Source organism: Typopeltis vanoorti, chromosome 12, assembly GCF_054136105.1.
Source record: "Typopeltis vanoorti isolate ZY-2024b chromosome 12, IOZ_Tvanoo_1.0, whole genome shotgun sequence".
Taxonomy (NCBI): Eukaryota; Metazoa; Arthropoda; class Arachnida; order Uropygi; family Thelyphonidae; genus Typopeltis; species Typopeltis vanoorti.
In genome coordinates, this window is record NC_143560.1 from 18,307,447 (window position 1) to 18,326,139 (window position 18,693).

The 18,693-nt window shown below is 35.2% G+C and overlaps 1 protein-coding gene across 1 annotated transcript in view; it reads left to right on the forward strand.

Moving 5' to 3' along the window:
- Positions 1-18,693, forward strand: part of LOC150100611 (protein FAN-like) — a 477,112-nt gene that overhangs the window by 181,268 nt on the left and 277,151 nt on the right. Inside the window, exons 13-14 of the mRNA XM_090401841.1 lie at positions 1,627-1,709; positions 17,223-17,302. Of these exons, the coding sequence (XP_090257967.1) occupies positions 1,627-1,709; positions 17,223-17,302 (163 nt within the window). The remainder of the gene's footprint in view (positions 1-1,626; positions 1,710-17,222; positions 17,303-18,693) is intronic.

The following is an 18,693-nucleotide window of genomic DNA, read 5'->3' on the forward strand; positions in this document are numbered from 1 at the left end:
ATATCACTGCCACATCTGCACACCCTAGCTGAACTTACACATTTTAACCATTCCTCCCAAGATTATTTAGTTCCCCTAACTCTTTATCTTAGATCTCATTCCAATAAATAATTTCTCTAGGCATCTGCTGCCAAATCCATTTAAGTGCAGGCCATTCCTTTTATACAAATCTTTTCTACCATCAAATTCACTCTACACATTCAAAAATTCACACCCATTTTTTCTGCATATCCTGCACATGGAATCATATGATATCATTGACTGCCTCCTTAAGTGATTACTGTGGTATCTCAGTAATAAACTAATCATTTTTTACTTTCTCACTTTTTCCATCAAGTCTTTCATATCTCTCTCATACTATATTTGTTACTCCTTAAATCATTAGTTCTGACTGTACTACTATCTCTTTTGCTTTTCTGTTGCCTTTGTTGAATTCTTTATTTTAGCTCTCAGGAAGCTTGATGTAGTGACTCCTTCATCAAGTGCACATTTAATTATCGAATCACCATACCATATAACTTCATTTTTCTTATATTTCAGTTGAACTTACTGTTTATTATTATTATCATCATCATCATTACTGTTATTATTATTATCAACATTATTATTCATTGACAACTTTTGACATATCGTGCTTTCCTTCCCGTTATTTTTCTTCTTAGTTCTCTTTTCCTGTCTTAGTTCTTGTAAACGTTTTTTCTGGTCAATTTTTAAATTATTCCTTTTAATCTTGAAATTTCCTATGTTAATTTTTTTCTTCATTTAAGTCATATGCAGAAATTTTATAATAAATATTTTCACTTTTCAAGTAAGTTAATTTTTTTATTCCTTCTAATAATAACCTTATTCTTAATTATATATTTAAAATTAATATTTTAAAGCATTCTCATAATTAATATATTGCCACATGGGGTGAACTTTTTTAATCTTTATGTCCACTCTTAATCATAAAATTACATATTACCGTTTGGGAAAACTTCAACTGAATCTGATGATCTTCTAAAAATGTGAATTAACGTGAACAGCAGAATAGACTAATATTGAAATGTACAATTTATTCTAAAATATAAGGATGGTCCAGAAGTAATAGGGTTTCTGGAACTACATTGTTATTATTTTATATTTTTTCCCTGTGAAGAACTGTAAGAAATTCAGTTGACAAATCCTGAAAAATTGAACATCTTCAATACAAAATTTCTTATACATGTCAAAAAATTACTATGAATTTATTTAGAATGTGCACTACTCTGTAGTGAGTAGAGTTGATAAATATATTCATGTGAATGGACAGCACTTTGAAAAATTTTTGTAAATAGCCAGTTTTGTTGTGTGTTCTACACACATGTTGTATATAACATTATATTCTACTAATAAAATTTTTTGCTTAAATGTGGGCTCTTTGACTTATGGCCATCCTCTTCATTTATTCTGTATTCTACCAAATATTCAAAAAAGAAAATGAGTATAAAATGATGTATATCCATATTAGGGTGTATCTTTTATCTGCAGTATCTCATGAATACTGAAAAACAAGTTTGAGTTCACATAGTTAGATTGAACAATATTGAAGCATTTATTTTAACTCATGGATATTTTTTTCTATACTATATAATGATTTTTTTCTAGTTTAGCAGACCGCAGCTTTAATGATTTGACACAGTATCCTGTATTTCCTTGGGTTATATCTGATTATTTGTCACCAGATCTCGGTAAGCTCAACAGTCACACTGAACTGTCATTTAAAAATTATGATTTTGTAACAGTTTTCTTTTCCTTTAATGATATGTTTAGCTTATACATAATGTGGTAAACTAAATTCAAGAAATGTGATTACAGTTATGTATTCATTATTCTTGCAAGCAATTTCTTCAGGCTGAAGTACAACAGTATAAACTATAAACTTTATACTGTTGGCGCTATAAGTATAAACTTTTTTAATACTTATAGTGCCCAAAAACTAAGCACGTAGCACCACTTTGCAAAGCCAGTAACTTAACATGTAATTGAAAGAGTTTAATTATGAAGGCCTGTTATTGAGAAATTTTTTTTTCTTTCTTTATTGTTATTGGTAGATTTACATTTTTACTCAAGCTGCATGAAATAGTATTAACTACAAATCAGTTATTACAAGCGTGTTTAAATTGACATATTGAAACAGTGTACTGCCTGGAAATATTTCCCTGCGTGTTAAATTTTTTTCCCCTTAGAATTCTGGTTTAAATACAAACTAAATGTTATATAAATAAAGTATAATATGTGGTAATTCAGTTGACATAGTATGTAATTTTAGAAATCAATCTTTGAATTTAAATAAATCTTGTCATTACTAATAAAATTGTCATTACTTTAAAGACTGATAAAAGCAATATATACTATTGTCATTATCCTGTAAAAGAATTATATTGAATAAAATAAAATAAACCATAACCTCTCTAGCAGGATTAAAAATAAAATCAGAAAGATTGTTAGAATTAATCAGATCCACTTGGCCAAAAAAAACCTAGAACTTATTCCACACCATACTCAAATTTCAGATATTCAAAAAGAAAATGTCTGTATGCAACCAACAGTAATGATATCCCAAATTACTGTGTAGCCAAGACATAGTTGTCTCCCTCCTGAATTAAAAATACAGTTTTATAAACAAAAATTAAGGGCATTTCTCTGGATACAAAGGTCGGTTTTAATTCATTTCAATTTCTATATATTTGATCACTGATTGTCACAGTTTCATAAATATTCCAATTAGAGAATTTCTTTACAACAAAACAAATTCTAACCTGGTATTGCTACCATGTTTTCTCATTTCCTCTGATCGATACTTCTTTTTCCAGAGCATTTTCTCATCGTCGTCATCATCAAATTCCTGCCATGTACCTTCAAGGGGTGTATAGGATATGATACTACTACATGAAAAATTTACATCATTACTAACTTCCTATCTACAATTTTCCTCCAAATCAGTCTGTTACTTGTCAAGACTCCAACATCATCAGATCTTATATTTCTATCGTGTAAGACACTTTGTACCATATCAATACACCTATATCTTGGTCTTCCTCTGGGTCCTTTTCCTGCCAACCTGGCAGAGAATACTTGTTTTGCTAATCTTTCCTTGCCCATTCTGTTTAAGTGACCATACCACCTGAGATTGGCTCTGCTAACACATTAATGGATGCTGACAATGTCAAGTTCTTTCCTGATCCTTGTTTTTAATATGATATTGCCATTTGTTTACACCTCTAATCTTTCTCAGGACTCTCATATCTCCGGTCTCTAGTCTTTGGTCAAGTGTTTTACTTCTAACCCAGCTCCATACATTAAATCTTTTAAATGCTCAGATCCATACGTTAAAATTGGTTTGAACACTGTCTTGTTTACAGCTAATTTAGTGTTCTGACTAATTTCTCTCTTATTCCATATGAATTTATTCAATTGACTTCCTACCATACCAGCTTTGTTGATCCTTTTGTCTATTTCCATATTTAATTTACCATCTTCACAAAAAGTCGTGCCTAAGTAGCTGAAATGTTTTACTTGTTCCACAGGTTCTCCGTTCACAAAGCAGTTGACATTTTAATCAATCTGTCTATTTTCATTGTCTTTTGTTTTTTTTATTGTTGACCTTCATACCATATCTATTACAACAGTTATTCAGTTTAGTTAGGGAATCTTGCAGACTTGTAGCGGATTTATTTAGAAGTATAACTTCGTCCACATAAAGCAAATAGCTTTGCTTTATGATTAGCATCTCTAATTTTGATATCATGTTTAATGCCACTTTTCTTCATAATGTGATCCATATAGATAATGAATAACAGAGGGGGATAATGTACATCCTTATCTCACACCAGATTTAACATTAAACCATCTTCCTGTACTTCCTTCAATTCTAACTGCTGACTTACAACTCAAATAAAGACTAGGAATTGCTTGATATAATGCACCATTGATACCATATAACTGTAGCGTATTGAATAGCTTCTCTCTTGGTACCTTGTCATATGCCTTTTCCAGATCGATAAAACCTAAAAACAGATCTTTGTTATATTCCCATGATTTCTCAACTATTTGTCGTAAAGTGAAGAACTGATCCTGACAGTCTCTATTTGGCCTGAATCCAGCTTGTTCTTCACCAAGCTTTTCTTCCATAATTCTTCTCAACCGTTTCTCAAGTATACTTGCATAAATCTTACCAGGAACACTCAATAGGAAAATACCTCTGTAATTCTCACATTCAGTTTTATTTCCCTTTTTATATATGGGTACTATGAGAGCTCTACTCCAATTATCGGGAATTCGTCCCTCTGTCCACGCCTTCTGAACTATGCAGTGCAGCCACTATAAGACTTTTATACTACCAATCTTAAGCATTTCTGGTCGAATATCATCTACTCCTGTTGCCCTTCCACATTTCAAGCCTTTTCTGGCTTTTTCTACTTCAAATATGGATATGAATTCCTGACTGTATGCCTGTTGAGTGTTTTTTACCACTCTGCTATCACTGCTTATTTTGTTTAGCAATTTTTCAAAGTAATTACTCCATACGTCAAGGATATCTTTTTCTCCTGTTTTCATGTCACCTTTATCATCTCTAATTCCTTTTACAGCACTCTTTCCTCCATTTCTAAACTTCTTCAACAACCTCCAGAATATTTTGCAACCTTCTTGATATATATTTTCTATGTTCTTACCAAAGTCCTCCCATGACTTTTGTTTAGCTAGTTTTACACAGTGTTTAGCTTTCTTATATTTGTTTCTGCATTAACTAAGAGCACAAACTGACGTATTGGCCAGGAACTTTTGATATGCTTCTTTTCCTTCACTATCTCTTTAACTTCCTATGTCCACCATGGATTTCTGATTTTTCTATCCTTGCAGATGATGTCACCACATGCATCTCTGGCTGAATCAAGCAGGGTTTTCTTCAACGCTTGCCACTGAATCTCCAAGATTTGATTCCTGTTCTCAAACTTTCATTTTTTCTTCAATAATTTTGTGTATTTTAGTCTACAGTTCCAGAGCCAGTCTGAGAGTATCTGATGCCCGTAGGCAAAGAAATTTAGACTCCCCTATACATTGTAGCAAAATCTGGTGCCACGAAGTCTTAGTCCCCTAGGCATTTGCCTAGGTTCGCCTAATGATAAAACCAGCCCTGTACAGTTCACATGTGAAAGCTGCTCAACTTTTATTCGTTTTAAAACTTTCTTACATTTTCTTCATTTCAATATGAAATTCAATTTTATTCTGCTCGAGACTTAATAGTGATCACTTCCAATTTCAAATCCTGTGTACTCTCTGGTGCCCTGCACCAGGGAGAAGACATCACTGTCAACAGTAACATAGTCAATGAGACTTTTCTTATTCCTTGCCTCTTCTCTCCATGCAAATTTGTGCACATTTTATGCTGGAACATGGTGTTAGTAATAACCAGTCCATGTCCTGAGCAAAAATCCAAGAGGTATTTGCCATTATTATTAGCTTTGCTCTTTTCTTCAAATTTTCCCAAAATATTTTTGTATATCTGACAATGATATCCTGCTCTGCTATTTAGATCCACAACAAGGACCAACTTTTCCTTTTTCATTGTGTCAATTGCTTGACACAATGAAAAAGGAATGAAAAGCCTCAAAAATTTCCTCCAATTCTATCTTAGTTGAACCTTCTTTGGGACCATAGGCACAAATAAGTCTCATTGTCCAGTTCCTCATTCTGATATTTGTCCACATCGCTCTAATTGAGACTGCCTGCCATTCAAGAGATTAGCCTCATATTTAGTGTTACTGCTTCTTTTCCTTGATTGTCATTGCCTGAATATGACATTTTGTATTATTACTGATTAAGATCTCAGCAGGTTTGTCTTTTTTGTTTCAGTCACCCCTATTATGTCGATCTGGTACTTATCTAAATACTATGGTTCCGGTTAAACAAGGGGGGGTCTTGTTTAACCGGGCAACACCCCAGCTGTCATGAAATTTTGTCATATTGTACCATCATTTTGTATTTTGGTTTAAGCCAATAAATGTTTGCTTGTCTGTCCTCGTTCATTTAATATCCAGGTAGATTCCCAATAGGGTGCACTACGAGGAGGTGAGGATTGGATCTTAGGTCAGAAGCCGTCGGTTCTCCACATTCCTTTAAAGCTATGTAGAAGTCTCCTCTCAGTTATACAGCTTTGACCCTAAAGCACCCCAGAACAATTTCTATCTCTAGAAATTAAGCATGCGCTGTATGAAGATTTCTTCATAGGCTCATTCAGACAAACTCAGTTCCTCTCCTTTAAAACAGGGGTTTGTTTGGCTTGTACTTGTTACATATCTTCAAATGTGCTCTCTGTCTGTCCGCCATAGCTTATAGCAAACCTACGTGTATGCATTTACACACATACTGGACAGCATTACCAGCACAAATTCTCACTCCCCCATATTGCTCTCAAAATACGTGTCATTAGCATCTTCACAAAGAGAGAGCCAAATCCATTTGCTGCACTAAACTGGCTGTGGAATTGAAACTCACCAAAAAAAGCTATTTTTAGACGATAATCATAACAACAACAACAAAAATAAAATAAGAATAAAAATTTTGAAAAGATACTTGTCTACAATAGCAGAGTTTACTATAGGAAAGTAATGACAATTTCTAATAGTAATATTTAAACTAATATTTATATTTCAAAATTGCCATCAGCATCATCTTAAAACCATGTATAAATCTTTTGTAAAACTGAGGAATATTTATAACACATCTTAGGATTTTTTTCCCATTATCATATCATCTAAACCTGAAATTTATTGTTTTCATTGCACCTGAAACCTTTCTTACATAATACAAATTCATGCTGTCTTTAGATGTGAGAAAATGTGAACTTCAACACCATATCAAATTTCTTCACCATGGTAAATCGATCTTTCAGAGAAGTAACTGAGAAATTTACATCATGCCAGGATATAGTATGATGTAGATTTCTTGGCAGTAACCTCGCAGTGAAAAGTTGCAAGGATACATGCCAACCTCCTCTGCCCAGTATATATATACTGTTAACTTCACTAGCACTGGGATTTTAAGGACTTCTCTACCTAATAATTGCTGATATACAAGCTTAGGTGTGTGCTTGGCTCAATGCCATGGCATGTAAAACTGCAAGGGCTGGATGTTGATGGTGCATGGGAGGTGGTTAAGAACTGTTTGCAGGAGGCAATGGTTGACTGTATACCAAGAGTCCGAATAATAAATCAGGTAGGGGTTAAATGGATGAATAACACTATTAAGCTTGAGCTGCAAAAAAAGAAACAATTGTGGAGGGAATTTAAGGAGAAGGGTGACCATCAGGTGCATGAACAGTATAAAGCTCAGGCCAGGATGGTAACAAGGGTGGTAAGAAAAGCAAAAGCAGATTACGAAAGGAAATTGGCCATGCAGGCTAAAGAGAATCCCAAACAGTTTTTTCAATATGTTGCAAGTAAAAGGAAAAATGCTCATGGTAGAATGATCTTAAAAAATGCTGAGGGTAGGGAGGTAACTGAATCAGTCGATGTTGTGGAATTACTGAGCGAGCACTTTGCAAGAGTATATCATCCAGGTGGTGGCTTTGCGGAAATGGAGGAACCAACAGCTTATACTGGAATTGTGATGAATGAGGTAGAGGTAACTAGTCTATTACAGAACCTCAATGTCAATACATCTGTGGGATTGGATGGTATACCAGCTCGTGTCGTACGTGAAGCGGCCAAAGAATTGTCAGTGCCCTTGACCATTATGTTTAATTTGAGCCTCAGGACTGGGTCAGTCCCAAGGGGGTGGAAAGAGGGGAAAATAGTTCCACTGCACAAAGGTGGTTCCAAGGCTGCTGTTGAAAATTACCGGCCAATCAGCATAACAGGAATCATTATCAAGGTCTTAGAGAAAATAGTCAAGAGGAAAATACAAGATTGGATAGAAGAAAATGGGATACTGTATCGGGGACAGCATGGTTTTGTGAAGGGTAGGTCATGCCTCAGTAACTTGCTCACGTATTATAACACAGTGACGGCTGAACTGGATAAGGGAAATGGGTTTACAGTGATTCTGCTGGACCTTGCTAAGGCCTTTGACAGGATACCACATGGAATTCTAATCAGTAAATTGCAGCATATGGGAATGGACATAGGGTTGGTGAGATGGATAGGAGGGTGGTTGACGGAGAGATATCAGAGAGTGGTTTACTCAGGAGTAGAGTCCACAAGACGGCCTGTGACTAGTGGTGTACCACAAGGATCTGTTCTTGGACCACTGCTGTTTAATTTGTTCATAAATGATATAGGAAAGGATCTGAGAGGAACAGTTCATTTGTTTGCGGATGATGCGAAGTTGGGTAGGGCAATAGTGAATGCAGATGACGTCAAAATTTTGCAGGATGATTTGGATAGATTGGAGGTCTGGGCTAGGGAGAATGGATGTCAATTTAATGTGGCAAAATGTAAGGTTATGCATTTTGGGGTGAAAAGATTAGCAGCGTTATATCACATTGGTGGAAATGTACTCCAGGAGATTGATGAAGCTAGGGACTTGGGAGTGTTGGTGGATAGGGAGATGAAGTTTAGGGGAACATTGCAAAAGTAGCTAAATCAGCTCATCAACTCACTTGGTTGCTGAAGAATACGTTGACAAGCAGAGACAAGCAGGTTATTGTTCCTCTGTATCGAGCCTTGATAAGACCTCATGTCGACTACTGTGCTCAGATTTGGTCACCTAGGTTTCTTCTTGATGGGGAGGAGGTGGAGAGGATCCAGAGGCGAGTGACCAAGATGATAGCAGGTCTGTGGAATGAACCGTATGAGAACAGGTTGAGGATTTGTGGGTTGCAAAAATTGGTTGATAGGCGGAGGAGGGGAGATATGATTGAGACATTCAAATTACTGAAGGGTTTCTATAAAATTAATTCAGAAGATATTTTTGAGAACAGGGCTGGTTGTGGGAGGACTAGGGGACATCCATGGAAACTGGGCAAAAGTGTGGTTAGTAAAGGTGTTAGAGCTGGGTTCTTTACTTTTAGAGTAGTGAATGAGTGGAATGCGCTCCCTGAGTCTGTGGTGGATGCTGTGACAGTGAATGAGTTTAAGGCGAGGTATGATAGATACTGTATGAATGTCGAATAGTTGTGATGAAAATGATTTGGGGCCTCCCTCGATGAGTCTAATGACTCCCTGGAGTTGCCCGTAATAATAATAATAATAATATTCTCCCCATAATAAGGACTCCATTTGTTTCCTGGGGACACAAAACAAGAAACTCAACGAATACTTCATAAGCTGCTTCTCACATTGAATATTCTGATTCTTGGTATAACATATATCATCAGAAAGAATACCAAATTTAGATCACTAAACATGGTTAAATTAAAACCCATAAAGATTATTATTATTATTAACAACAAACCTCAATAGAATCAACTGACTCAACACAGGAGGTCATGCCCAACCAGCAGCATACCAGTCATATGAAATGTTAAAAAGTCATTCACTGTCCATCAATGACTACCTTTCTTAAAATCCACTTCTCACTCCCTTCTTCACCACACCCTTATACAATTTAATGAGATGTCCTATTCTTAATCCCTTATTGCCCTCTACTCTCTGTATAATTCCTTTCATATTATTCCTGTAAAATCCCTCACCACCTTGACATGTCATATCTACGAAATCCTGCAATTTGCATTTCATCAGCCTCTCTCCATAACCAACATTCCAGGGTTCTGATAATGCCTTAGTCATTTGTTTTTGAACCTTCTCCACAGTTTCCTCATCACAGCAAAAAGTTTACTTCATCATTCCTCTTCTTTTCAGAAGTGTTGTAGTTTTACAGAGAGCTTAACAGTTTTGTGTCATTCTCTTATGTTCTTCCTGCCCATTTGTCTTGCTATTTTATTAAGGATAATACTTTGGGTATGGTTGGTTCCCTTCCATTTACTTCTCAAGCTTTACATCATATTCTATCAATGCCCTGGGATATGTAAATCACCTGGTTACTTTTTTTAAGCAGCACATTTCTGTATTCCAAATTCACCTTTACCATGGAGATAAAAGTGGTGCAATAGACAGCTAATGTTTGCTTATAAATCCTATGATTAATGCTTGGTATAATCACCCAGATTCTGTCCTTCCATTCAGCTCTTAACGTTAACAATTAAATGCTGTGTGTGTGTGTGTGTGTGTGTGAGTGTGACTAAGAGATGGAGGGGGAAAGAAGGAATTCATTGAAGTTGTGATGTTTTTAAAAAATGGTTTAACACATGTGAAGGAAATTAGAATTTATTTACAACTACTATCTCTTTTGCTCACTGTAACATGAGCATTATTCAAGGAGAAAGAAAAACAATTGGTTACAACATTCAAAATATTAGCACAAGAATGAGTTAAACACCATGAGTCATACTTATGTATGTTTCAGTTACAGCTGATAAGACAGCACTAGTAAAGTCGATACATCAAAAGTTGGTAGATCAAATGGAACAGGAAGGTAGGTTGGTTCTGTAGATTTGAAGCTGGACAATAAATTGATGCTGACAAGTAACTGATTATGTTCTTATAGTCTTGGAACAGAGTAGAGGAATGATGGTGATGTGTAATGAGTGTTCTAATTAGATCATTAGCAATATATCACTGGAGCAGTCTTTTTCCATTGTTAGTCAGAGGTTTTTTTTTCATGTTTTCTTGGAGTTATTACTAACTCTTTCGCTGAGGTCTCCAAGAATTATAATTTCTCCAGAAAACTCATTGTTGTCTGTAACAATCATAGGAGTTATTATTTTTAATTTTTGGTGCTTTCATCTTTATTAGGACAATTAATAGCATAGTTCATTTACCCTATCAGCTAGTTTAATTAATATTACCCTTACATTAAAAAAGTTTGCTCATTACTTTTATTCTTTTGATCATTCCTGATGATGCATCCAACTCTTGCTCTCTCACAGTAGGAACCAGGTAACCAAATTTGTATACATTAGTCCATCCATCAGCTATAAGCAAATTTAGTCAGACCTTGTCGTCCTATCTTGCTAATTGATCCATTTATGTTGGTTGGTTGGATTTATTCTTATTTCTTTAAATTCCGTTTTTATTTTGTTAGATGCTGATTGATACTGATCCGAATATAAGGAAATTTATATTATCCTGCGCCACCCTATATTCAGATTAGTCTATATAATACAGAGGAATCAATCATCAACTAACTTTTGCAATCTCACTTTATACAGGCAGAGGTTAATATTATCATTTAAGGTTTCCACAAGGTTCGAATAAATTTTATGAGCGGTGCAATGAAGAAAAATCAGGCAAACAACAAATTGAATTCAATAAAATAAACATTTAATACAGGGTTATAGAACATGTACATTTAGGCATAATTTTCTAAGCAAGATAATCTAATTGAACGATATTCAAAATATCTCTGGGACACTAGTAGCCACTCGGTTTGGTTTAAAGATTAAAGTTAAATTTACAGATCTTATTTTTCAATGCTTATAAAAGAATTGAATTATCAATGAGATAATTCAATTCTTTTAAAAATCAACTTAGTTCAAATACTCATAACAAACATAATACATTAGGCATCAAACATTCAGCTGTCAATTCTATATTCTTCCGAATAATTGAAAATCGTTCACACAGTTCAATGTTCCAGAATTTTAGTAATTATTTTTAAAGTAGAATTCTCTAATTCTCTCTTAGTCAACAAACACTTAATTTTATTATGAGGCAGTTATCATTTCAAGGGGGAAACACTTTAAAGCTCCATACTTTGGCTATTTTTAGTAGAACGCCACAGTTAATGTTAAGATATGTCAGGCGGAGCTAACTCTTATTTTGTCATGCTGAAATATAAAAAAAGGACTGCTCTTACAGGTTACATCTTTTACACATTGGACACTATAGGCACACTTAAAACTGTAGTTAACTATTACTTTGAAGTAACACTATTCAAAAGAAATCTTCACTATAATAACTGAAATATTAAACATAGATCTTCACAAGTCTTGACGCACTCGTTTTAGTTAATCTACTTATTCCTTATTTTCTTCTATGCATTAAATTCAGCTTTGCACTATTCTTCCTCAAAATAATTGGAATTCGTCGTAATTTTAGAATTTTGTAGAAATATTCCGAATTGTCTATTAATTTCCTGGTCCTTTCTTAATCTAATAACGGCATTTCCAAATCCCCTTACTGCCACCCGTTACTTAACTCCTTGCTGTCCTGAACGCTTCTCTTTTTTCTTTACTTTCGTTTTTCAATTAAAGACGTTCATTCTTCCCGCCAAAATCTGGCTCTAGCCAGTTCAGCTTACATCTACCAGCTTCACTCCATATCACAGCCGTTCACTTTTTAAGCACATGCTAACTAAAATTAACTCCATTTCTCCTTTGGCAGCCAATCAAATTCAATCAGAAGAATTACATAAAGTTACTCTTACATACAGAAACACAAAAAAAAGGATATATTACAATTCATATAATATACATTTAAATATGATAAATACAAATTCTTATAATATATATATATATATATATATACACAGCTTCTTATGATATTAACACAGGAATAAATAAAATAAATTGAATGACATTTTGATACAGAGTCCTTTCATTACCAATACAAATTCCAAAATTATATAATTAAAGAATAATAAACAGACTGAAAGTAATTATATGAATAATTTACAATCAAGAGATTAACATTAAATAATATGTACAAGTGCTGCTTAAGTTATGGTAGATTATGTTAAATGTGAATGAAGTATTATAATTCTCAAATATCTTCATTCACAGTTTAACAGTAGAGAGTCGTACACCTACTTCTATATTTGTACTTCTCAGTGTCCTTCCCATAGCCAAAATCCATGATGTAGACTCCTTAAAAATTTTGATCCTCTGCCCCCCCCCAATCTTGAATGTCATCCATCTCCCAGTACATGGTCTTGTACTTCTCTACTCTAAGGCACAATGCCTTGCATTTATTTTCATTAAAACACTATTGCCACTCATCCTTCTAAGCTGAAAAGTTTTTATTATACCTTCCTGAAGGGACTTTACATCAGCATTACTCCTCAATAAGTCTTCCCAACTTTTCATTATCAACAGACAACTCAGTATCCCTTGCATGTCCTCAGTTAACCATCATTGACAAATAACAGTAATTAAAGATACCAAGAAATTATATTCTTGGTTTAATCCTTTAACCAACAGACCCAGAGGTGATACTAAGGTTGAAGTAATGTAGAACTTGGTTAAAGGATTCAACCAAGAATATAATTTCTTGGTATCTTTAATTTATAGTATAACCAACTGGAAAAACTTCCGACTATCTTTAATCCAGAGTATTTTAATAACGTGTGACAGCTACTCTTATATGAAAATATGACTTCTACTTTACTTCAACCTTAGTATCACCTCTGGGTCCAGCTCCCACTGATGAAAACTCAATAAATATCTGGGTCTGGCTCTCACTGATGAGATCTCGGTTTTCAGCAAGATAAATACTTTCGTTTGTTTTTCACTTTGATTTTATTTCACTAGTGGTAGTGGTGGTCTCATCCCCACTAGCACTGGTTTTTTTTAAAATAAATATTAAGATTGCTGGTAGTGCTGTTAATATCTGCATTACGGGATTACTTTTAGCACTATCACGGCTGCCATTTTAGCTCAAATAAAGCATTTACTTATGGTGCAGAATTATTTCTGTATCAAGGGATTATTTAATTCTCAGTTTTACAACTGAAATTTTTTTTTCTTACAATCAATGCAGAGGTTATAGTCTTTTTCTCACTTGAGATAATGGTACCAATTCATTCAAGGGTGTGAACTCTAGGAATTGAAATTCCTGGATGTGAAGAAGCAAGATGGGTAACTAAGGTTTTAAAAGAGATAGTCGGTGCAAACAAGATTTTTTCTTCAAACCCCTTATGGCAGAGGGAAATATTTAATTGTAGTAAAAGATGTGGAAACAAGGGACAAACTATTACAGTGTTTTACTTTCGAAGGCAGCACAGTTATTCCTGTAATGGTTGGGAACCAGGTAAAAACAGTAAACATCGAAAGATTTCCGATGGAATATTCCCCCCCCCCCACGTTTGACATTCGTAGACGCCATATGGTCACTGTCGTACCTCACATGGTTTTGGCAATGATGTCTTCTGCTAGAATAAGTGGTAGGGTCACAGATTCCCTTTCCACACAAAGTTTGTAGGGCAATCACAAACATCCACCCAAGAGGCTGTGATATTCGAACCCGCAGCCTCTTGGCTGGAGAGCAGACATGCTAACCACTCGACCAACCAGGCAGGCATGGAATATATAGAGAACAGTAATGAAATTCTTATGCAGACAGTTTCGAAATGGGTAAGATTAATAATATACAGAAGGTTTATCAGGTGAAGATCCAAATTGGTTTTTTGGTGATGTCACCGTTACAATTTATATGAAGACACCTGTACCAGATTTTGTCAACATCAGTACAACCCGAGTTATGGTAAACTATTCCAGAGTACAATGTCAATGCCTGCATTGCAGTTCATACGATCACTTGGGTGGTAACTGCCTCAAATCTAAATGTTTCAACTGCATGGAAATCGGACATATCGCTAATCAGTGCCTCAAACCCTGTCAGAAATGCAAAAGTTCTGAACACTGCGTTAACGCCTGTCATTTTAGAACTTTTGCAGAAAGAGTGAGAGCCGGTAGAGCCAATTAGAACACTACATATATCAGAGAGACATAATGAAAAATTCCTGGATCTTCAGTTTAATAAAGACAGCACTTTTAAACAAATTAGACTTGGTAAAATCACAAAAAGTGCATGACTAAATCAGCTAGAAATTAGCTGCAAAATTCCAGATCTGCAGGAGCAGCTATCCCAGTTAAATACTGATGGAGCATCAGTTGTAATTACCAATATTGAACCTAATATAACAACTGAACATGTACAAAATGAAATGCAAAAACATGCAACTGTTCTACAAGGAGAAACTAGAGAAGAAACAAAAAAGCAGGTAAGACAACCAAAAGAACTTAATATGCAGACAAGATCATCAAAAAGGAAAGATGAATTAATAAAAAAAATTGAAGATAAACAAAAAAAATCAAAAAAAGAACTACATCTAAAAGAAAAAGAAGTAATAAAAAATGTAAAGATGGAGAAGGCTGTGGATCATCAAATGGAAACTCTTCAGGCTGAAGAGTTTATGGATTATGAAGAACAACTCATGCTAATAAAGAGAAAGCAAGAGATACAATTGAAGAAAATATAACCAAGTTTACTGATTCAAAGTTTTCTCAGCAGTTATCACCTACATGAAAAGAAAATAACCAGCTTCCAAATGTAAAAAACAATTTACAAGAAGCAGGTTACAAAATTGCTCCTTCACAGATTGAAGACCTCATCGGATTCATCCAAAAAAATTTTATAGCATTGCCACATTTTTTTGAAAACCAAGGCTTGGATGATGGCTGAGAATTTGGAGTGAAATAAGGGATGAAAGCCTTCATTCCTGTGAGGATGATTTCTATTATTCAGTCTGAGCAGGTGTTTGGATCAGAAGAACTGAAACAGTGGTCTGACAATGGGAAGGAGGAATAGAAGTCACGGAAGTCCTCTCAGTTGGTACCCTTGTAGTGCCAAAGGACACGAGACTATGAACTGGTTGGTGAAGGTTGTTCTTTGGCAAAAGAGACTTGTAAGAGGTTGGGGGGGGGAACCAAGTTATCGAGAGGAGAACCGACAACCATGGTGTACCTGGAAGGTGAGCTTGTTAGCAAGAGGTCAAGTGTGTTGGCAAATTGTAGGGGGTTGTCAGGTATTCTGGTAGGAAAGTTGATGATCTGAGATAGATCATTGCTAATGGCACTTCAGCATCACTGCCTGCTTGATTGGTGAAACTGGAGAAGTGGAGCCAATATGGGTTGTGGACATTGAAGTCCCCAAGGAGGATGACCTCACTATGGAGGTATTTCGACTGCAGAAAGTCAAGCTTTAGAGAAAGAGAGAGAGAGATGGTTGAAGAGGTCAGAGTGGTTGACAGAGTTTGGAGAGCAATAGAGAGAGCATATGAATTGATTTGGTAGAGAAATTTTGAGTCAGAGCAGATCAAAGAGTGGGGATTCAGGATTTTGCAGGACAGAAATAATGATGGCCAGTGTTCTTCTGAACACTGGCCATCATTATTTCTTCTACTTCCTGATGGTTCTATCTATCCTATCCTTTTCATCTGTTCGCTTAAGACAGGTTTAGTCTCCTATTGATGGGCTTACGATGAATTAATGCAGCCAGCTTGTCACTCCTCTGCTGCAGCCCCTAAGGGCAAATATTCATGACTGCAGATCCATGTGTGTTCATGGGGCTGGTTTGCCTGTTCTGGAGGACAATAAACCTGAGTTGTCAGGTGGGAAAAAAAAAAAAAAAAAACCCTACTTCTGTATGAGAACTTACTCACCTTTAGTTGAAAAAGACCAGATAAAGGTTTCTCATGTCTTGGACGGGAATCGAACCCAGGTCTTTCTGACCAAAGGGCTTCATCTGTACCAACTGAGTACGGAGAGCTCTCCCTGTTGGAGATGCATCTACTGTATACGTTTACTGTCCAGCTTCAATCTTTTTGGACCAAATGCTCATTTCGTCTATCTCTTTTCTTTGGAATATCATATCCTTCCTCATGCTATTTTCCCCAAGACTGCAGCCTCCATCTCCTTGGAGGCTGTAGTCCTGGGAACTTCTCAATTTCTCTTGAGAATCATCATAAGGAGAGATTGAGAATTTGTTGAATGTAAATGCTAGTGGACAGGATTTCTCCTGTGATATGATAAGGAACCTACACACTTTTCAAAGGATCACACAGGATACCAGTAGATGGAATTTTTCATTTTATGGAGGATGTAGAGAGGATGAAAGGGCATATATGGAAGTTGAGAATGAATTGCATGAGAAAGAAAGTGCATGACTGGAATAGCTTACCTTTGAGGGTTGGAAGTACAGGTAGCGTGACTGAATTCAAGATAAGGTATGGCATATGGGTGTAGGCAACCTGTGGCCTCCCTGGATGAGTCCCTGACTCTCTGGAGGTCTCTTGTAATAATAATAATAATGATGATGATGATGTATATATGTATATAATATTCTATATTCAAATGAGTATTGATCATGCTATGGTTCTGCTAATATTCAGATTGTCCATAATGTTTTTTTTTTTTATTTCAGATTTAACTGATCCATCTGTATACAGAGACTTGTGTAAACCAATCGGTTCTTTAAATGAATTACGTCTAAATCGATTGAAGGTAACTAGCTCATTGCATGATTCAGAATTTTATAATTCTAGCTGCATCTGACTCATTCCTCATTTAAAATAAATAAATAATAATAATAAAAAGATGAGCCTTAAACTCAAAGAGTTGTACATGCTTGTCTAGAGCAAGCTTTTACAAACATCCATGTCCAAGGTAAGATTCAAACCCACCCTTTTAGTTGGAGAGTGGGTATGCTATCCCCTCTGCCAACTAGGCTGGGGCATATATATTTTATATATATTTATTCATTTTTATTTTTTAATACACAAAAATGTAAATTTCTTTATCTTCGTCATCTGTAATCATCATATTGCACACATAAATAAATATTCAGAAACCTTACTGTAAAAATTTTATTATTATTATTTGAGATCTCTTATGACTCTTGAAGGTAACAGTAACCAGATTCTCACCATTTGTGCCAAAAAAAATAGTGGTTCAACTTATAGATACTCTTCATTATCATCATTGGCTCAACAACCCCATGTGAAATACACACACACACACACACACAAGGGACGTCCAGAAAGTAATTTCCATTTTTAAATATTTTCACTGCAGCTCTGCGATCGGTGGTGTGCATCCATGTGTAAAATTTGATGCATAGAGAAGATATTAATGAAAGTTTATAATGGTGCAGCCGACATGATATAATCCACAATAATTGAGATAAATAAGAGTGGATTGGAACAGTTTTGGATAAGGATCAAGGTGACATTGAATAATATTCAGAAAAATTAATTTTAAAGCATGAATGTGGATAACATGAATTCGAAACCAAAACCAGCTGGCATCCACCCTGGAGAACGAGTGCTAGACAAACATAAGAAAAAAAAAAATTTATCCACATTCTTGGCTAAATTTTTTTTTCGTGAAGGGCTTTTGTAAAATTCGATGCAGTAGGAATTTTTTTTTCATATCAACTTTTACAGAGGTCACAAACATTATATATAGAAGGAGATTGTAATTTTAACGCTGATTGTGGAATTTTGTTATTATGAATTTTGTATATAAGATTTATATTAACTGTAGATGTAATTTTTTTTTTTTTTTTGTAATTTGAAAAACCATACAAGTATGTATTGAAATGGTAGGAATGTTAAGCTGTGTATTTCAAGGCCAATGCCTTAGAAAGCAGCCTGTCATTTTAGTGGTTCCAATCTGAAAGAAAGAGCTTAGAAGCCTTATTTGGAAAATGTAAAATGCCTTCAGTTGTTCAAAGCTTAACCTAATGCGTAACCCAAGGACAGTGTAACAACTAGGATCTCCCGCGTGTAGTGAAGAAGATTGTTTTTGTGTTCTGGGGGAAACAAAAGTAATCAACAACTCTGAAGGTCACATCCCCCTTTTGTGTTGGAATGTTAGGGTTGTCATCCCTTAAT